The following is a 22640-nucleotide window of genomic DNA, read 5'->3' on the forward strand; positions in this document are numbered from 1 at the left end:
TCCTAACTTGGAAATATATCACTGTTCCTTCACTGCCTTTGGGTCAAAATCCTGGAACTCCCTAACAGCACTGTGGGTGTACCTACACTACATGGACTGCAGCAGGTCAAGAAGGCAGCTCAGCACCATCACCTTAAGGGCAACTGTCGATGGGCAATAAATGCTGGCCCAGCCAACAAAGCCCACGTCCCATGGATGAATTTTAAAAAAAATTATCTTCCATCCACCCACAATCAGAATTGAACATATCCATCTTGCATTACCAATATCCCTCATAATGTAAGTTGGTACTAAAGTTAAATATTGAAATTAATAAAGTCAATTACTAAGGCCAGACTTCAACCTCAATTCTTATCTTTATCTTGCCCTTCCATTAAATTGGGAGCTATATGCATATAACTTCAGTATGTGGCTTAAGGAATCCTGAATTGTAATGAGAATACTTATTGCAAATTAACTCTGAATAGTTTATTTTCACTTAAAGATATCATCAACTGAAGATTCACATTTGTTCTTGCAGGTCTTCCAGAACAATACTACAGCCTCACCTGGTTCCTTAGCCCAATCCTGGGATTGATCTTCACTCCTCTGATCGGTTCAGCAAGTGACCGCTGCACCTTGACCTGGGGCCGCCGGCGGCCTTTCATTCTTGCTCTTTGTATTGGCGTTCTCTTTGGGGTTGCACTATTCTTAAATGGCTCCCTTATAGGTAAATATGGAATTTTTCAGTTAATTTAGTTACAGCGCAAGTAATATTTCTTTGTGTTGTAAATAATTTGGAAGTAACTTGACTTCAAATTATAACTCAGTTTAGGAATGCCTAAATGTCATTGATTAGAAGCCTCAGAAGTAGTGTAACACTCATTTTCCTCTTGAAATCTATTTGATTTATTGTGTACATGAAGCTAAAGAATATCTTATGAATCCCACAAGCAACTGTGTTTGTGAATGCAGTGTGGATTAATAAGTAACAAAATATTCAAATGCAAAATCTCAGTTGTCCACTTGTTGAATGTTTTAGTAACAAAAATGAGAATTTCTAACCAACCTCCAGGCAGCTTCAAGTGGTTAAGATGATGGGTGTTGTAATCCACATTCAATACCATGGAGCAACCGCTGATTCTTATATGCATAGTTTAATTAATTTAAATACTGTAGTCTGGGCTTTAGGTAATTGGGTCAAATTTGGAGAACTAGGAAGTGCTCCAAGATAGCCTTATCAATGATCGTACCCCTTCAACTAATAGTGGGTGTGTAGTGAGGTTGAGTGAGGATGGAGAAGCCTCTGGACAGGGGAAATAATTATCTAAAAAAAAATCCAAGGATAAATTGCTCCTTGATGTAGAGACTCCAGAGAGACATCTCTAACCAAGTCTTGGGGTTGTACTAAATAACTTCAAAAGAAAACAGATTTTCCAATATTCTGAAAGCACATTTTTTGTCTATGTTGGGCTACCAGGGCAAGAAGACATTAGAAAACTGTAGATTGGGCAGTTAAGTGGCAAATGAACTTTACTATAGGTAAATAGGAGATGACGCATTTTGGTAGAACAGAATAGAAAAACACCATCTACGTCGTTAGAAATAAGAAACTGAAATGGGTTGGAAGAACAAAGGGATCTAGGGATAAAAACAAAAAAACTGCGGATGCTGGAAATCCAAAACAAAAACAGAATTACCTGGAAAAACTCAGCAGGTCTGGCAGCATCGGCGGAGAAGAAAAGAGTTGACGTTTCGAGTCCTCATGACCCTTCGACAGAACTGGATCTAGGGACACAGGTGAGCAAATCATTGAAAGCAGCATTGCCAATCAGGAAAGCAGTTAAAACTTTGACAAAAAGGACTGGGATTTATTTTTAGGAGTATACAATCCAAAATAAGTCCTAAAGGATCCTGTCAGGTTGCATTTAGCATTGTACGCCATTCTGGCCTCTTATACAAAGGACACAGAAGCACTGGAGAAAATGCAAAAAAGATTTACGAGGGTGATACCAGAACTGAGCGATTTACAGCTGTAGGAATGATTGAACAGGTTGGGGCTTTTTTTTAAGATAAGGTAATCGGCTAGATCTTTAACATTATGAATGGGTTGGACAGGGTAGATGTGGGGAGAATGTTTCCATTTTTTGTATTCTTTTGGGATGTGGGTGTCAATGGTTAGGCCAGCATTTGTTGCCCATCCCTAGTTGCCCTCCATGGGTGATGATGAGCTGTTGCCTTGAACTGGTGCAGGTACCCCCACAGTGCTGTTAAAAAGAGAATTCTAGAATTTTGATCCAGTGACAGAAAGAATGGCAGTGTAGTTCCAAGTCAGGGTGATGTGTGACTTGCAGGTGGTGCAATTCCCATGCTTCTGCTGCCCCTGTCCTTCAAGGTGGTAGAAGTCATGTTGAAGGAGCCTTGGAGTCGCTACAGTGCGTTTTGTATATAGTACATACTGTTGCCTTGAACTGCTTTGTCCTTCTTGTGTTGAAGCTGTACTCATCCAGGCAGGTGAAAAATATTCCATCATACTCCTGACTTGCGCCTTGTAGATGGCGAACGGACTTTTGGGAAGTCAGGAGGTGCGTTACTCTCCGCAGAATTCTCAATCTCTATCTTGCTCTTGTAGCCAGTGTTTATGTGGCTGATCCAGTTCAGTTTCTGGTTAATGGTAACCCCAAGATGTTGATAGTAGAAGATTCAGCAATGGTAATGCTATTGCATGTCAAGGGGATATGATTAGATTTGTCTTGTTGGAGATGATCATTGCCTGGCACTTGTGTGACACAAATGTTATTTGCATGAATGTTGTCCAAGTCTTGTTGCATATGGGCATGTATTGGAGGAGCTGTGAATGATATTAGACATTGTTCTCTGATGATTGCACATCTCCATTTCTAATGTTAGGCAGGTCATTGAAGCAGCTGAAGATGATTGGCCTCCCACAACCACCTCCCTTTTGTGCTAGGTATGATTCCAACCAGTGGGGAGTTTTTTTCCCCTGATTCTCATTGACTTCAGTTTTACCAGGGTTCCTTGATGTCACATTTGGTCAAATGCTGTCTTGATATCAAGGGCAGTCACTCTCACCTCACTTCTTGAGTTCAACCCTTATGTCCATGTTTGGGCCAAGGCTAATGAGATCAGGAGCCAAGAGGCCCTGACAGAACCCAAACTGAACTTCAGTGAGCAGGTTATTGCTGTGCAATCGCAGCTTGATAATTGGATTTGGATTTGCTTTTTGTGGATAATACAGACCTGGGCAATTTTTTCACATTGCCGGATAGATGTCAAGGAATCCAAAACAGAGAGTAATAAATACAAAATAGTTACTAATGAATCCAACTGGGAAATGAGAAATTTCTTTACTCAGCAGCTAGAAAGTGGAACTTGCTGTCACAGGGTGGTTGAGGTAAATGGCTTAGATATTTTCAGAAGGAAACTAGATGAGTAACATAAGAGTATAAAAAGATATGGTAAAAGGCCGATATAATGTAGATAGAATGGAAGGAGACTAGTAGAGTATAAATACCAGCAGACTAGCTGAGCCAAATGCCCCTTTGTGCGCTCTCTGCTACGTATAAAGTGCAAGTGCTTTTTCAAAACAATAATGGTAAGGAAGTTATCATGAAACCTGTTTTTTCCAAAGATTTGCGGTATCTGAGAGTCTGAATAAGACAAAACCAGTCAAAATTTCTATAATTTTGCATATCTTCCCATACCTTGATTTTCGGTTATGTTAAGTAATTTCAAAATTCTTGACCTGACTGTTCGTTCCTGTTCTGGGCTTCCACCTGCCCCAGACATCTGAGCTAACTTTCCCTATGGCTGTCAAGGATCTGTGTAAAGGATAATTGCAACAGATCATGAACCAAATAGGTAGTACTTGATCAATATTCTAATTGTTAAATTACAATATGAAATGTAATACTAACACAAGTTGTTTATACACAGCAGGCCAGTCAGCAAATTGTCACCAGCATATAGAAAACAAGATATGTAAATCAATATTTTCTCAACTGTTGAACTGCTTGTTTTCACTGTACAAGAATTAGACCATTAGATACAACGTGGCAGTCAAGTTTATACACTGATTACCTCTGTAGACTAACTGCAGTTTACCAATAAGCAAATTAACCTTTTCACATTAATAAACCTTAATAAAGAAGTGAAAGTGTCTTGCATCATCTGTGTAACTCTCTACCATGGACTTACTAAGAAATGTTTAGACTAAATAGTTGTCAAACCTTAATTTAGTTATTGCTGGTAGAAAATGGGTTATTCTGATCAATACGTCATCAGAGCATATAATTCATTTAAATTTTGGAATTTCAATACACAACCAAGTTGGTTCAGTGGGCAGTTATACTTTGGGAATTTGAATAGCATCAATTCAGTCTAGACAGGTACTGATACTATTAAGAATTAAGTCAAAGTTTGATTATCCTTGATTGAGAACTGACATGAATTTTGCCACAATTCTTTTCAGAGATTAGAAACAAACGAAAACTTCTGTCTTTTTATGCCCTTGCCATTCCTCCTCATATAAGGAAGACACCATCTTTTCCCTTTTTATAGGTCCTTGTGCCGTAACTGGATCCCTATTTTGGATCTCTGCTCGCACCCATAGTATATATCTTTCTGTTTTTATGGGGACTCTTGTTTCACCTAAAATTGAAACTTAATCTAGATATGGCCAACCTGGGAAAAGATTTTTATTGCTGGATACTCTGCTTTTGAGCTAGTCCAAAGCACCTATTCCCGTAGCAACTAATTTTTTTCTTTGCTGGGATGTGGGAATTGCTGGCTAGGCTAGCATTTATTGCTCATCCTTAACTGCCCTTAAGATGGTGGTGAGCCACCTTCTTGAACTGTTGCAGCCCATGGGTGTAGATACACCCACAGTGTAATGGAGCCACTCAAAACATTACATTTACACAGAAAGGAAATGAGTTAAGTATTTAAGGTATCAGTAACATGCTCATTTCTCACGAGTGGAAGCAAGTTTACCGACACCACACAATGCTTTGTGGTTAATTTCATTAAAAAAATACAATGCATCATTTTTTTTAATTTTAGAGTTGGTAGTTTTCAGTTTGATTCATTCACAGGCTTTGAGAATTCCATAAATCCAACCTCTTTCACATGAGAAAAATAGTAGGAAGCAATTCATAGGAAATGTTTCCTGTTGTTTTCCTTTTAATAAAAGAATTCTCAAGCAGTTGTCAGAGGAGTACAAGTCCACATCCTTTATTATTGGAACACTCTGCTCATATCAGGTCCAAATCTTTACACTGCCTCCTGTTATGGTCTTCAGAAGAAATAACTAATTTCTTTACAAGTAAACGCTTTTTCACATGTGCAAGAATGCTTAACAGAATGAGCAGTTTTCATGCAGCAGTGGCACCAATAATATGAAGTATACATTTATTTCTGTTCCAATGGATTACAATTGGTTTCCTAATGGTTATGAGGCAGTCCCAATGTAACTGGCGCTGAAATTCAGCAAATCTTAGATTGGCAAATATATACACATACTGTGTGAGATTATTTTTATAATATTTTAATATATTAATGTATTAAATTTGTATATGTATGTATTCAATATTTAATACATATTAAATATATATATTGAGCCAAACAGAATTTTAAAAGGATATAGACCTATCCCTATAGGTATAAAGATATACTTGGGTAAAGGCAAAGTTAGAAACGTTGTTTAGAATGTTGCTAAACATCTCTGATTAATCATTTTTTTTAAAGTGGAAATAATTGCTTGAAAATGAACAATATTCAGAAAGTAGAAGCACATAGTATTAAAGGGACAGTGGTAACTTGGTATGTTAAAAGGCTATTAGATAGAAGGCAAAGAATAGTGGTGAACATGTTTTTTCTGACTAGAGAGAAGCATGCAGTGATATTTTGCTTTTATGGAGTAGGTATTGGGACCATTGTTTTTCCTTGATATAAATGGGTATAGGTGTTACTCACAATAAGTGTTTGTCATGAAAAAATGCAGGCATTTCTTTTCGTAAAACAGTCTGATAGCTGGTGGCTTGTCAACCCATCATATCTTAGAGATCTCTCTTCTCTCTAACATTTTTTATGCTAGCTGGGTCTATTAGCCTTTCGGCGATACTTTTTGTTGAAAGGACATTATCCCAAAGAGGCCAGTTATCAACATAGCATTCAAGGGCAAACTTCTCTCATTGCCTCTTGTTTGATATTTCTGTCAGTATATTAGATAAGTAAGCCTCCATATCTATCGCTTCCATTAATGCCAGTTTTTCAGCTGCTAAGGTACGTTTCACTACCCTTTTATTTTCCTGGTCTCCCAAGCCAGCGGGCAACACTTATCATTCGTTCCCACCAAGAATATGATGAAATAAAAGCAAAATGCTGAAAAATCTCAGCAGGTCTGACAGTATATGTGGAGAGAGAAGCAGAGTTAATGTTTCGAGTCTGTATGACCCTTCAGAAGGGTCTGAAGATCATACAGACTCGATGTTAACTCTGCCTCTTCCTTCACAGATGCTGTCAGACCTGCTGAGTTTTTCCAGCATTTTCTGTTTTTATTTCAGATTTCCAGCATCTGTAGCATTTTGCTTTTATGTAAGAACATGATGAACCCTGCTGTGCTAGAATATCCATCTGGTAGATTGGTCATTTTTAGCAATGCTTCACATGCCAACCTCATCTTTTGGTTCGCCCAAGGCTAGAAACTTGAGTGTGCATCTCTCTGAATTTAACTTCTTTAATGTTTTATTTGCTCTCAGAACTTCCTCAACAGTAGCATGTTTCATCATCATGCTCAGCTCCAACACGTCATAACTAGCGTCGGGTCTGGTCTGAGTGCACAACCAGTTCAACTGCCCAATCGAGCTTCTCAATTGGTCTGTTTCTTCCTTGGTTGCAGGATCCTCTCTTTGTGAGGATCTAACCCAGCTTATTGGGATGCGATTAACAATTTTTAGATAAGATTATTGATTCAGTGTCACTCCTGACTTGTCCTGCTTAATGTCTAAACCTATGTATTTAAAGGCCCCTGAAGCCTGACTTCTAACCTTGAATTCCTTCTTTATCTTCTCAATTACCCATTGCTCAAATTCTACAGAGCCTCCCCACAAAAAATCACCATCATGCACAGAAAATCATCATCATCATCCTTAAAGATAAAGATTCCTGCTAGTTTCTTATGATACCAGTAGAACATCGCAGGGTCTGCCTTTAACTGAATGCAACAAATTTTCCACAGGACAGACTTCAGAAAAATACCATACTGTCCTATCATTCAATCCATAAACACACCTGTTCAATTTCTACAGCTTTCATTCTATATTGCCAGCTTCTTTAGGCTGTTCCAAAAAAAACTTCTCTCTGAAACTTCTCACCCTGCAGAAACGCAGCCTTTATATCAATCAATCAAAGTGCACTATCAGGAATGTGATGCTAAAATAGCTTAAAATCTTCAAGCTCATTTTCCCTGCAGTAGGGGAGTCCACCCTGACTACTTGATCCCCAAGTCTTTCTTCAAAACTACTAATCTCGCTTTGTACATGCCGTCTGGAAGTATCTTTTCTTGTACAGATCCACTTATGCAATATATCTGGCTGTCCCTTTACAGGTATTTCAGTATATACCCAAAATTCTTTCCATCTCTTTGTTTTGCTTCCTTTATCCGCTTATTTTCCAATTCATTAGCAGCTACTAAAACCTCGGTCATAAGGACTTCTATTTCTATTGAAATTCCTAGCTTGTTCTAAAGTCCTCGTTCTTATCAAACTGTGATCTCTATTCGCATTCCCCTTTCTTCCTAGAATACTACTATATGATCTTACCCATATGTGAGCAGAATCCCTTTTGCAAGTCTGTGATCTTTCCCTGGGGTGACAACCACTTTTTGGTCCACTATCAGAACCCTCACTCTGCTTTCTGGACTTCCACATCATTACCTCGGTTTGCCAATCCAGGGGTCTTATCTCCTGCCCTCCATCCTTCACATTTAGCTAATGTTTGTATTTACCAGTAACCTTTCCTGCTCTCCCTATGATGGTGGTAACCCTCCACATACTGGCCCTTTTTGGAATGTATGTTACCTTTTGTTTCTACTTTAGGTAGTTGCCCTTTAGGACAAATAGCCTTATCCTGTACCTCAGTGTTACTTTGTTCATCATCAGTCGACTCTCTATCTGCTGTAGTCGGCTCCTCATTTGTCATGTGTGCACGTGCGTGCCTAAACCTGATATGGTGCCAAAAGCTTTGCTGCATTTTCTCCAAAACCTCAGCTTTAATAAAGCTTTCCTGCCTGCATGAAAAACGTTCGGATGAGCGGAAAAGGTGGAGTTAATGCTAGTCCCTTCTAGAGCAGGGGGAGCATCTGGTAGCACTGAAGGCAACTTCGGATTTTTTCCGTACACCAACCGGTACGGACTGTATCCCCCCCAATCATTTGCAAAGAGTTCATTGCATGCTCTGCCCATACCAATGCCGTTTACAATCTGGTTGATCGGCCAATATTTTATGTAACGTTGTCTATCATTGCGTGGTTTCTCTCGCAGAGACCATTACTAAACCGGCTCTCAGCCTTAGTATGCGTAAACAATGATGTTCAAATTTTCACATGTCCCGAAATTCCTCACTGGCAAATTCCCCACCATTATCTGTCAGAAATTTTGTTAGTGTTCTTGATCCTGTTCCTACCCATTTCACCATGACCTTATCAACAATGGTCCATTTGTCCTTACTGTGTATTACAGTGGATAGGCTAAATCTGGTTTCCATATCTGAAGTTTTGATAGGGACTCAATATCGTAGGAAACACTCTATCCTTGTCCCATACTTTTAAGTCCATTGCCTTCCTGGGGGCACTGTGACACCTCGCTGGCTGGTGTCAAGAGGCGCTGTCTGCCGCTGGCTACAACATGCTATGGATCGTCTCACAGGTGAACCAGGCAGTCCAGAGCTGGTCACCAAGGGCTCGCTGCTGCAAATGGTGGGTGCTGGGCCTCAGGCTCCTTCAGGATCAACCAGCAGCACCTGGAGGGCCAGAGTTGCCCAGCTGCTGCCCCCATCCCCAAACCCTGGGGCTGGCAGCAGAGAGTGGCCACCCACTGCAAGACGAAGATAAAGGGGAGCCTGTCCAGGGTGAAGGAGAAGAAGCCAGGCGGAGGAAGGGCAGCGCTGGCCAGAGAAAAGCTGCCAAGGGAAGCAGCGTCTGGAGTTTGGGCAGGCGGCCTCGGAAAGCAGCCAAGGAGCCAGTGCCAGGCGCTGATTCAGCTGGTGGGCAGGAAGATGAACAAGAGGCAAGAGCTGAGAGCATCATCAAGGGAACTGGGCAAGGAACTAAACAGTGAAGGAGGAAAAAAAAGCAATGTAATTACTGATACGTTGATAATAGGAAGTACAATTTTGAAATTTATGAATGACACAATTTAACAGATAGTAGCATAGATGGACTGGTGAAATGAATAGGCACATGGAAGATGCAACTTAATGCAGCTAAGTGTGAAGTGATGCAATTCAGAAGGAACAACATGGTGAGGTAGCATAATCTAAATGATATTTTAAGGATGGGTACAAACTCCAGACGCGGGGCTCATGTTTACAAACCTATTAAGGAGGCAGAGCGGAAACAATTGATATTTACTACTGACCAAAGTATAGTCGCAATATACATGTTCAAAAAGCAGCATATACTGTTGGGCTCAGTTTCACGCTGTCAGTCTAGGCATAAAATTGTGGGCTTATACTTAAGAATTCTGTAAATATTGAAGGATGTGGGTAATTTGAGAACTTTTTAGGCTAAACTAAAATGAAGATTTAGGCTTTTATTTTATATTGCACCTTTTCAAGTCCTCAATGATCCTAAGCATTGAACATCTAAAGAGCAAGAGAATAGTGTTTTGAAGTGTAGCCACTCGTGTTTTGGTACACAAGTGATGACCAGTTTACAAGGTCCTAACTGAGACACCTAATTGAATTAATCCACTTTGGTTGAGGACTCTTGGGGAGGTGTGGGGGTCGTCTTTCCTGGTGAATAGTCAGGCACCCCTTAGGTAATCTGAAAGACAGTCATGCACTGAAATGTCAGAATATGTTCCCAAGTCCTGAAGGGGGATTTGAATTGTAAACTTTGCCTCAAAGGTGAGAGTTCTATCATTTGAATCAAGTTAACACTAGACCCTTTTTCTTTCATGTGCTGAGGTGTGAATGGCAGTACTGAAATACTTATCTATTCTAAATCTGCTGTTCCCCCAAAGAAATGTTTTTACTATACTAATGTCTGTAGCTATAGCCTTAAATTTATAAAACATAAAACGCTTTCAAAGAAATGCTATTTTTTTGCTTGTCCCCAAAGCCACCTTACATTGTCTTCTGACAGAAAAGAGGGGAACTATTATAAACAAATCAGAGCACTATCTTCCTGGGACTAACTTTTTCACTTATGCCAATGTGAAAGCGGGCAAAGAAATTGCTAAAGTAAGCTTGTGGATTTCTTGACCCATTGTCACATTTTTGCATGCAGGTGGCACAGTCACATAGGCAAATGAGACCTTAATGCTTTCCATGTTTAACTGTTAGTAAGATTTTGTACTATTCAGTACCAATAAAATTATAACTAATTTTAGATACACTGCAAGCATGAAGAAAATAAACTACCAAAACTAATGCTCTAACTTTACTGTTAAAAATGTTACATTTTTTACTTTAAGAAAAATTAAGCTACAAAGAATCATAACATGTATTTCATTTCCCTTTTAATTTTCTTCCATCAGTTGTCATGACTCACTGGGGATAGTGCGCTGTAGTATCAAGCCCCACTGCTCCCTGAGCCATGACACAGGTTTCTAAACTTAACAAATAAATAACTGTTTATTTAACAAATTGTCTGTAACCGGTGGCAAAAGAAAAAAATATGAACTGATAACTTACAACTTAAACTCTATCCCTCCTTACATGCACGTGTGCCAGGCAAAACATGGATTTTAAGGGTGAGATAGCACCAGTCTGGAGTTCAGGATTTAGGTGGGTTGACTTTGATTGCTTTCTTCCAAATTCCTTGCAGGTTGTTGTAGTTGACACAACGTGGTCTCCCAGCACATGCAGCCTGTGGTTCTCTGGTTGTAACTTGATTTTAATGTCTCTACTGGTGATATTTTCCCCCCCTTTTCCCCTTTTCCTCCTGAAGGGTTTCTCAAAGAAAACAGGATACAGTAATGTGAGGAGTAGCCAGCAAGCCACTACGGCTGGATTACTGGAGTCTTACAAAACACGAGAGAGAGATTTCAGGTCTTTCCTCTTGTCAGGCTAAGAGCTGATCTACTGCACTATCCTTACACACAACCTGGCCACTTGGTCAGGAGCCAATCAAAACACCATCGTTGGGCAGTTCCCTCTTAAACCGGGTCTCCTTTCCAGCACCATTCTGTCTAACCTGGCACACATTGTTCTAGGAGATAACAACATTGTAGATTTTCTTCTTCCTGCTCTAGTGAACATTCCTTTTAAAATGCAGCCATGGTAGTTTTTAAATCCACAGTCCAAGGAAAAATTAAAATATGTTCTTTATACAGTTCCTCATGTCTACTGAATATGATTTAAAGTTTTATGCAGTTTCCTGATTGGTACAGTTTTGACATTGTTTGTAAATGAAAAACTTGATAGAATGGTTATGTATAAATTTTCATATATAATAAGAAATTACCGAATTTAAGACAGCCTAAAGGTAAGTTTAATATGTAATAGAACATCACCTTCTCATAGATTTCATTGCACTTCTATTGCAACAAGGGGAAAAAAAACTAAAGCACTCGAGATGAAATTAGAAATTGTTTAATGAGAATGGAACTTATGTAGAAAAAAGTCAGTAAATGCATGAGGATATTGATTGACACTCGCTCCATCGTCAATTTTTTGGAACCTAATGAACCAGATTATTTTGTGAGCTGTAACTGAACAGCACCAGTCCATTGTCTTTCTATGAAGTTTTGCAGCACAGGAAATTGGAGAAGAAAATGAACAATCGGATTAAAGAACCACTAATGATCAGCACAGGGTCTGAACCAGGAAATGTAAATTATTATGAATTCTGTGTCAGTTCAGGTACAGAAAACTAAATAGAGGAAAAGCAGGATTGGATTAAAAAGGACAATAAGAGATGATTTTTAATGTATTTTTTAAATAACAGGAATAATTAAAAGTTAAAAGAATGAGACTCCATACCTATTAAAGTTAACTTTCAGTGCTTGAGAGATTGTTTGACCATAATTTAAAAGGTACTTATCAGACTTGCCTAACTTTTGGTGGCAATTTTAGTCCAGATCAAAAACAGAAGTACAAGAACTTCATGGTACTCAATTCATTTGAATGGGGAGCCAGACAATGAGGTGCCATTTTTCACATAGTTTATGGAAGTGGGATGCATCTTGGACAGCAGTCACTAGAAGTTGTTAGCCAATTTGCACATATATAACAGTAACCTCACTGTTATTTTCACAGCAAAAGTTGGGCCATTGTTGTTCTATTTCTTTGATAAAGATTTATCCTCAAAGGGGTTAGATTTGCTAAAGATGAAAATAAAAAATGGTTATAACCAATTCACAAGATCCAGTTTCCTTCACTGGAAAGCTGACTAAAGATATATAATGTTGATTTCTGAACTGAAACCTTTAACAAGATGCAACTACAGTAATCCTCAACATAGAGTACATTTTGTATTTGCAGAGCATAACTGGACCATTATCTCCAAACATTGCTCCCACACCCCAGTAATCTGAGTCTTAGGAGGGAAGTGCAGGATTTTGATTTTTTTTTGTGTAGGGTTGTGGGGACAAGGGGAGAAGATTGGAAAGGGAATGGATTAAGTTGAGTGGAAAAGTAAAATTACAATTTGAAGTCAGTATGAGGGTAGGTAATTTCACTTGTGTTTTAACCATTGTTAAAAGTAAAACTCAGCTTGGAATTTAAGTATGTGGCACATTTTTGTTATTCACACGCTGATTTAAGAAATACTTTGACCAAACTATTTTGCTATACTGTCACGACCCAGGTGAGGTTCCCCAAAGTTGTTGATCCAGGCGAGAGCCCCCAATTTGTCACCATCTGGCTGGGACACCCCCAAATTGTTATGCCCTGGGTGAGGGAGGATGAACTAGTTCCCTGTCTTTATTCAGCACCCCACTCCTCTCAGTTGGTTGCAATAAGATTTAATCTATAAAGGATCCCTTTCACAGACACCTTTTTACCCCGACTCAATCCTTGTTCCTTGAGCAAGTTCCTTGAGCCTTTTTCAAATTCCAGGTACATCTTGTCAGGCTGTCTCCTGAGGGTACAGAATTTCTGACAGTACACCTCCGGCACTAACTGATTCACATTTAATATAGCCCTTTTTGCTGCCTCATAGTCAGTGACATTTGCCTCAGTCAGGGGGAGTAAACCTCGTGAACCTTCCCTGAAAGCTCACTCTGCAGTAATAGGGGCCACTGTTGGATTAGCCACTTTAACTGCTGTGCTAACTGTTCAAAAGATATAAAGAAGGCTTCTGCCCCTGCTTCATCAAACTTGGGGATTAGATGAGCAAACCAGGTTGCCTCAATCCTCAAGTCTGAGCTAGCGGTGTCTTCAAGGGACCCATCAGGATGCATGCTCCTCAGTTTAAGCTTTGGTTGAAACTCCCTTTTCCTTTTCTCTCTCCTGAAATTCTGTCTCTTCATGCCCTTTCCTGAAATTCCCTTTTCTGTCCTGAAATTCTAATTTCCATTTCTCCAATTTTAATCTCTCCACTGCTATGCTATCCATTTCATCGTCCTCAATTTCCACCTGTAGACCTTTTTAAAATTTCAAGTTTTCTGATTTTCAGTCGAAATTCTAATCCTAAATGCCTGGCTAACTCTTTTAACTGTTTGAGGGACCTAACTTTTAGATCCTCAAAAGTAACTGCTTCTGGTTCTGCCAGAAAGGCACTGGCATCGAAGTGGACCTTTTTAACACTTCAGTAGTATAAACTCAAAGTCTTTTTGCAGTTCTTAAAAAATTTGATTTCAGAAAGACAATTTACCTTCCCCACTCCTAATTCGTTCATTTCTTCTATGGGAGAAATAATATTCCAGACTCCAAGTCCCCAATTTGTTTAAATCCCAGCCGAACACTTCAATTTATTACAACCCACCCCGAGGTGAGATTCCCCAAAGTTGTTGACCCAGGTGAGACCCCTTAATTTGTCTTTGTCATTGGCTGGGATACCCCCAAATAGTTATGCTCCGGGTGAGGAGAGATGAACTGGTTCCCTGTCCTTATTCAGTGCAACCCCCTGCCGCACATCCCTCTTATTGGTCGCAACAAGATTTAATCTAAAAAGAATCCCTTTTGGCAGATACCTTTTTCCCAGACCTGATCATTTTGGTTTTGAAGGAGCCAATTTTATCAGACTTTCTTGAGTTAAAGGTAAGAGTAAGTTTATTAACCACTAAAGGCAAGAAAGGATAAAACACATGCATATACAGCCATACAGGTTAAAAGTAAGAATTTAGCTTGAAGTAAGTGAACACATACAGAACAGTCCTAGACTCATGGGGAGTAGGTGATTGAGCATTGCAGCCATTGCAATTCAAAGTTCCAGTAGAATTGGCTTCAATAGGCAAATGGTCAGTTTCAAAGTTCCAGTAGTGTTACTTCTGGTAGACAAATAGTCTGTTCCGGTAGAGTTGACTTCGGTAGGGAGGTAGATAGATCGGGATGCCTGAAAACTGGTGATTTGAAGGGGCACTGTGTGTGGCTGTTACTTCTGAGTCAAACGTGCAGCACTTGCTCTCTCAGAACACCCACCAACAGACAGACACCGGAGCAACTTTTCAGATCATTTTTAACCCCTTCTTTGTACACTCCAAGTGGGAAGCAAATTCACAAATCTATCTGGGCATTGCTCGCAGGGTTTCTTGATGAGATGATTCTCATCTCCCATTGCCTCTACCAGAGGGAGCAATTAGTTTCTGGATGTCTTTGGAAGTACCTTGTCTGGCAACAGGGTGGGGTTCCATTACCTCTTAGAGAATCACCCTGCAGCATTCCAGCCTGCGGCTTGTGTGCATTTTTTAAAAATTCGGTCTTATTTTTAAAGCCCAATATTTCCGGACACATTTCGGTGTTTGTTTTTTTTTTTTTGCTTCATTATCATGACAATACAAAAGGCTTAAAAACAAGACAATGATGTTTTGAGATAATAAAGCTTGGAATTGAAATGCATCCATTTTGGGACCCTGAAAGTTATGTAGTAGCTTTAGTGCAAACATGTTTCTGGCGGTCCTGTTTTATTTTTAGAAATTCTGTTTCTCAGGTCTAGCCATTGGAGACATCCCGGATCATCAGCCAATTGGCATAGTCCTGACTGTTTTAGGTGTAGTAATATTGGACTTTTGCGCAGATGCAACAGAGGGACCAATCCGAGCTTATTTGCTGGATGTAGCAGACACTGAAGAGCAAGATATGGCACTCAATATCCATGCATTTTCTGCAGGTCTGTAACCTGTTTTCATTTAGTTTAATCTTCTTTTTAAATTTACCTCTGTAAAATGTGAAAGGATGGAGACCTTGCAAAAACTTGTGGTTTTTGAAGTGAATTATGTAAATGGGTGTAAAAAATAGTATGTGTATGATTTTAAAGTGCAGCGATCCTTGGGTGAGAATGTTCCTATACCTTTTGTTAAATTGCTCTGTTTTTAAAGGCCATTGGCCAATTTGCTTTTTAGTTGAATATGCATGAGAAGGCTTTTCTAAAGGTATTTTATATTTGTTGTACTTTATAATTTTTTAAAAAATAAGCTTGTAATTATATATATTGTGGCTGTATTAGTGCATCACATAGTTAGTAAAATCCATGCTCAATGGCAGAGGGTATAGAACATTTGTTTAGCCCCAGCTAGAAGTACTGTCTACATCTTGATCACCTTACTGCAGTTAGGAGGATATCCTGGCTTTAAAGTGGGTGCAAAGAAGGACAATAGGACAGATGGGAATTGGGCACCTGAGCTACAAGGGGAAACTTGAGGTAGCTGAAGATCCACAGTAAGCAAAGATTCATGGGAGATTTCCTTAAAGTTCTAAAGGGTATTGATAGACTAATCCAATATAAATTGTCTGACATAACTGCAATGTTATCAACCTTGGGCCAAAGACTTGAGTTTAGAAGTGAATTTAAATGTAACTACTTTACACATGGTGGAAAAGATATAGAACAGATTGCCTGTATATATGGTAGCCTTAGCTAATTCAGGAGACAGCTGTCTATTTAACTGGATATTAAAGTCTTTATTGTACTTTTGGGGTGGATCACAATGATCTTTTCAAGTCCTGAATACACAAACATAAGAGATATGCAGGAGATATGCTGGTGTAGAACATATGGCTTGTCGAGACTGCTCTGCCATTCATTATGGGTTGTGGCTGATCTGGGGCTTCAGCTCCACTTTGCTGTCCACTCCCCATATTCCTTGATTCCCTGAGAGATGTAAAATCTGTCTGTTTTCCTTGCCCTCATTCACTGTTGTCCTGGAACTCCCTCCCTGTGAGTGTACCTACACCACGTGGACTGCAGCAGTTCAGGAAGGCAGCTCACCACCAACACCTTAAAGGAAACTAGGGATGGGCAATAAATGCTGGTCCAGCCAACGAAGCCCACATCTCACGAAAGAAGAAAATTTTTTTTAAAACTGCATCAGGAGACAGCCCATAATTTTAACTAGAACTTGTGTTAAAAATCTTTTTAATAAGGTAAATGGTTTATAGCTGCAGATTGAGAATCTAAATTGGTTTTCACCTCTTAATTTCTCCCTAGGTCTGGGTGGAGCTGTTGGCTATATGCTAGGTGGTTTAGATTGGACACAGACCACTTTGGGCCAGATCTTCGGATCCCAACAACAGGTCCTCTTCTTCTTTGCAGCCATCATCTTTTCTGTGTCTGTTGCTTTGCATCTCTTCAGCATTGAAGAAGAGGAATATAACCCTCAACAAGATCGAATTGATGAGGAAACTGAGCCGCGTGGTACTGTTAAGTTAAATGACAGCCTCCCGCCAGTCCCACGGCTTGACTTGCTCCACGAGGAAGGACCTTACTCTGCTTCAGTCTTCCCTAATGAAACCTACTCTGCGCAAGATATCGACCTCGACTTCCTGGATGTAAACATTGGACGGAGCCAAAGTGACTCAGTTTTGCACATGCCTGATGCAACAATAGAAATTGAATCAGAGTTGCTATTTTTGCAGGACATTGAACCTTCTATTTTTCAGGACCAATGTGATAGCATGTGTCACTCTTTATCAAGTTTACCCAAAAGTAACAACCAGGAGATTATAACCAGGTTCAACCAAATGTCTGCTTTGCTCAGGGAACATGAGTTTGAAGGTTTTTCACAGAATGATCTGAAGACTGATTCCAAAGTGGCAAATGGACGTGCTGATGACCTCAGTAACGGTAATATTAACCATAACACAAGCGGAATTGGAATTAAACAATCAACAACCTGCAGCTCCATGCGTAGGCGGAGGCACATGTTCTACCGGCAGCCCTCTCACACTTTTTCATATTATGGCAAGATTGGTTCCCACCGTTACCGCTTCCGTCGTGCCAATGCCATTGTCCTGATCAAATCCTCACGGAGTATGAATGACCTGTATGATCTGCAGAAAAGACAAAGGCAGCGACAGAGACAACGTAACCGGAGTGGTGTGACCAATTCCAGCAGTGATACTGAGAGCGAGGAAGGAGAGACTGAGACTACTGTGAAACTTCTATGGTTGTCAATGCTGAAAATGCCAAAGGAGCTATTAAGACTGTGTGTGTGTCATCTGGTAACCTGGTTTGCAGTGATTGGAGCTGCAGTGTTCTACACAGACTTCATGGGGCAGGTTATCTATGGAGGAGATCCAAAAGTAAGTTATTTTCACTTTAACCATTTTCTTTGTTCTCATTGATGAGGCAGAATATTGAGTATTTTGGAATTTAAAACCAATTGGCCTTGTTTAATGTCCACTCACAAAGAAAGTTTTAACCTAACTATTTAGATTAGGGTGACCCTGACTAGGCTCTGCAGATGATTCCATATTTTCTGCAACATGAGCTATACTATAATTGATATTTATCTTATAACTTTCAATTTTGTTTATCAGATAATGAAATCCAGGTGACTATCATAAATTTACAGCACTGAAAGAGGCCTTTTGTACAGCACATTGTACCTGTGCTGCCTTTGAACAGAACCACTCTTAGTCCTATTCCTCTGTAGAATCATCCTCTGAAGGAGTTTATTAATTGACTGCTTATGTGTTAGTATTCTTCAATGGTATTCACTTTTTGGAAGAAGGTGATGATTAAAAAATATCTTCTAATGTGCTGTTTAGTCCTTGCTGAAACCCCCATCACCTTTACAGCTTGGTGCCAGGTGTCAACTCATCTGTTCTTTAAATAGAATTTGGTTTAAATCAAGTTGCATAATTTCAGATTGAAATCTTGGGTTATTTTTGCAGTGAGTTTGGAACTGAGAATGTCAAATGAAATTCCACACACTGTACATAAGTTTAGAAAGGAATAGATTAAATGTTGAGATTCTTGAATGGTTTGAAGTTTTATACTAAGTATAACGTGCATAGAATCCAGTTTGCTGGAAAAGTGGGTGTGTTATCCAAAGAAGGCATGATTGACTTCAGATGAGAATTCTAGCAATGACAGCTTGGAAGGACGCAAGTATTATGCTATAGCTAGCATTTTAACTGTAGTGATCAACTTTACTTCTGTTTCTTTGACCTTGTATCTCTTTATATTCTTTGTCAGTGACTTAGTTCCCCTTTGCTGGACATACCATGTTTTAATTTAATCAGAATTATTAACAAAGATGGTGCAGATAAAAGAAATGGCTGCTTAATTTTCCAGTTCAAATTTACTTGAAGCTAAAATGTTAATTGTAAAATCGGGTTTAGAATATTTCAGTGCTGTATCCAGATAATTAAATGTTTTTCTGACCACAATTCAGTATTGGTACAAATACGCATTGGATAGTATTATTCCATCCTCGCTAGGTTTGTTTTTGTAACCAGTGACTAATCCTTTAGCTTCTATTATCGCCAGTGTTGCGGGATAAGGAAAGCCGAGTATGAAGCAGCCATGATTTAAGAAAACAGGATGAAATGCAAATGTGTGACTTGACCTTTTACTTCTAACAATATCCAAGCTCTTAAAACATCAACTAAATGAACTGTAAAATAATTGATGGGTAAACTTTGTGCTCAGTCACATTAGATGTACACAATTTTTCATTTTAGCGCACAGCATCCTTGATCTGTTTTCTTGCAGAAAGCAAAACTTTTTTTTTTTAAATGAGTTTCTCAAGTCACATCTTGCTGTCTACAGCACGATGCATATTTCCTTCAAGAGGATGGAACATACTTGAATCTGAATATCTGAAATGATTCACTCACTGGAAAGGGCCCCACCACCACCGCCCACCCCCCCCCCCCCCCCCCCCCCACCCACTCACCACATGGCACTAGCCAGAGCATAGGCTAAATTACTGAACTGAGAAAGCAGCAGTGATATCTCCTTGGGCATCTTGGATATTGGAATGATGTGGCAGCTTTAGGAGGTGTTAATGAGCATTACAGATTGACTGACTTATTCAAAGCAGGAAAGTAAGAGAACAAGTGACTCACGAACATAATTGCATTCGCCGATTATTCTAGCTGAAACCTTGGAAAAGACATGCAAGGGAAATCAGTGTTTTCTAATAGCATTCTATTTGTTGACAAGTGTTTGCCCAATTCCTTTACATCCATTCCTCAAACTCAGCCTGCAATCATTAATTGCAAAGGAGTTGGTATAAATAATAATTTCATATACACAAACATTTGCCACTGTCCCGAGAAGCTCAACACAAATGGATACCTATGAGGGCTGAGTTTCCAAAGAAAAGGTTTGACTAATAAAAACTAGATAGTGTATGTGTCCCTATCTCCAAGATAAAACATTATGAATAAACAAAATGCATAGCAAGGACAATAGCTCTTTTATAAATAGAGAATAGTAATTTCTTTATGCATTAGGTTTCAGTCATACTCACAACAATGGTCCCAACTGATAATCCAACCTTACAGCAGAATCCACTGAAAATTCCACATTGTTCAACTATTAATAAGTTGATTGTGTCTACATCTCTGGCATAATTCCTTTTCTCTCTATCCTCCCTTCCTCCCCTTCCCCATTCACCATGAACAGGAGTATATTGAAATATTAATAACATATTAGCAGTTATTGAACCACAAATGGCAATATTTGTCACTAGTGTTCACGTTAGCCTAATCAAAATTCTTGATTTTTTTTTCCCCCCCCGCCAGGGTCCTTCCAATTCTACTGAGCTCTGGAACTATAACACTGGTGTACAGATGGGATGCTGGGGACTTGTTATTTATGCTGTTACTGCTGCCATCTGTTCGGGTTAGTATTGAGGCTAACTGTGCCAGAACCAGCCTGAAGTTTACCATAAAATCTAGTTCTAGTGTTAAACCCAAGGTTTTCCTGCACACTTGCTGTAATCAATTGTATGATTATGCTAGGTATTGTGTTTTAAGAGCATTTTAATACTTCATGTAGTTAGACTGCTGTCAACGTGGAAAGAAAAATGCTTTAGCTGTAGGTGAAAGGTCACAAGGCAACAATGTGCAGGTCATGAACGGAGATTAGTTGTACTCTTTAGTACTGACACAATGATATCCAAATGTTTTCATAACTGCACAGTAGACTGTCCCTTTGTCTATGTAATACTGCTTTTGGGAGCCATTAAAAAAAAAAGTGTTTTTAAAGAGGATGTTTTAATGTAGCAATGAACAAAGAGGTTTGATTTTTAGCGCAATATGGGTCAATTTGGTGCAAAGACCTGCCAAGTACTAAAACCAGTGTAAATGTACTGATCTAATTCAGTAGCATTTGTGTATGTTTTGCGTATAGTTTCTGAATTTGGTTAGTCCTGTTCTCTTGACATCATAGCTAAAGCTCTGATGCAGAATAATGAGGAATTTGAAAATTAAATGAAATTCTAGATTACTGGATGGGGGTGTACAATGCTTCTGGAAGAGCCTATAACTTAGCCTTAACTCTTTGGTTCATCAGAAGTGTCCCTCAGTGAGGAACTGCTAAACTTTCCAATTGAGTAAGATGTTTTGGAGAGATTGTATTGGATAAAGCATCTCCTTGTGTTATGGGGTAACATGTTGAAAAGAAAGACATGTTGCCAAAGCTTTTTCGTCTTGCACTCATCAGGCCAAATGTGAAATGATCATAACAATTTATACTAAAGGAGAAAAGGGCACTGATTGGCAAGTTAACTCTGGCTGAGGCATTGCCACAGAGAAAGCAATGGGAAACTATAGGCTTGCTAATAACAAATAGGGTACAAACCATACTCAAACAGCCCATGCTGGCAAAACTCAAAATAAAACATCTACTATTAGAAGTGATTCAGCAATTGAGCAGCACTTGCTGAGCAATTCTGAGTGTGCAAATAGCTACATAACTGATTTAAGATAATCCGTTCTGCTCATAACATGGTTCATTTACACTTACTGGAAGCAACATACATTAGTACACAGGGACCCGTTCTCTGCAAACAAACGGAATATGTTCAAGCTTTGTGCCTTGCCCAGGAGCTTGGGGAGCCTTCATTTCCTGTTGGGTTTTCCATGACAACCTCTTAGCTGATCAGAGTTGACTTGCTAACCAATCACCACCCTTTTCTCCCATGCTATAAATTGTTGTGATCATTTGACATTTTGTGTTTGTCCCGATGAGTGGAAGACAGCTTTGGCAGCATGTCTCTTTTTAGAAATATTCAAGTCTGTACTACCAAGGGCTAAAGTGTTGCTTTCTTAAAAAAAAATGTGCAAACTTCAGTGATTGTAATTGACTGCCAGCTTTTCAGACATAATGTAAAATGTCAGTATGTTCAGTAATTCTGCTTCAATCAGTAACTTGTACTGTTAAGTGATTAACAGCTAAAGGGCATAATCCAATATTTAGTGTTGGAATGTGGATGTGCCCCTGCATTTTTGGATAGCTTGCCCATGTGTCATATGAACTCAGTTTGCTGCATATATATATTGCAAGGTAACAAACTGAAATCTGCAAAGGAGGTAGTTTAGGCAATTTCCCCTTTTCCACCACCCTGTTTAAGTTGGTTTGTGTACACAAATCAGGAGAGCTGATTTCACGTGAGCTTGTGTATTGTCAGAATGTTGCACTAAAATAAACCAAATTATTACCTGCTTGAAAAATAGTGATTTTAATTATTTTAAGATGTTGGTAGCTCTTGATTAAAATCCATTTAACTTTTTATAGAAGTATCTCATTAAATCAGTGATTTTTTTCATAAATTTCAATTATTTTTCTTTTTCTGGCAGCCATTTTGCAGAAGTACCTGGACAACTATGATTTGAGCATTAAGGTTATCTACATATTGGGAACACTGGGGTTTTCGATTGGTACTGCAGTGATGGCTATTTTTCCAAATGTTTACGTGGCAATGATAATGATCAGTACAATGGGAATAGTGTCCATGAGTATCTCGTACTGTCCTTATGCTCTCCTTGGACAATACCATGAAATGAAAACGGTAAGCTTTATA

At 39.2% G+C, this 22640-nt stretch overlaps 1 protein-coding gene across 6 annotated transcripts in view; it reads left to right on the forward strand.

The window, feature by feature from the left end:
- Positions 1-22640, forward strand: part of LOC121278900 (solute carrier family 45 member 4-like) — an 80744-nt gene that overhangs the window by 53186 nt on the left and 4918 nt on the right. For 5 of the 6 annotated variants that reach the window (XM_041189407.1, XM_041189409.1, XM_041189411.1 and 2 more), the window contains exons 3-7: positions 521-709; positions 15314-15493; positions 16811-17904; positions 20359-20458; positions 22417-22628. In XM_041189407.1, the coding sequence (XP_041045341.1) occupies positions 521-709; positions 15314-15493; positions 16811-17904; positions 20359-20458; positions 22417-22628 (1775 nt within the window). The remainder of the gene's footprint in view (positions 1-520; positions 710-15313; positions 15494-16810; positions 17905-20358; positions 20459-22416; positions 22629-22640) is intronic. The other variant, XM_041189413.1, reaches the window with a different exon arrangement.

Source organism: Carcharodon carcharias, chromosome 6, assembly GCF_017639515.1.
Source record: "Carcharodon carcharias isolate sCarCar2 chromosome 6, sCarCar2.pri, whole genome shotgun sequence".
NCBI lineage: Eukaryota > Metazoa > Chordata > Chondrichthyes > Lamniformes > Lamnidae > Carcharodon > Carcharodon carcharias.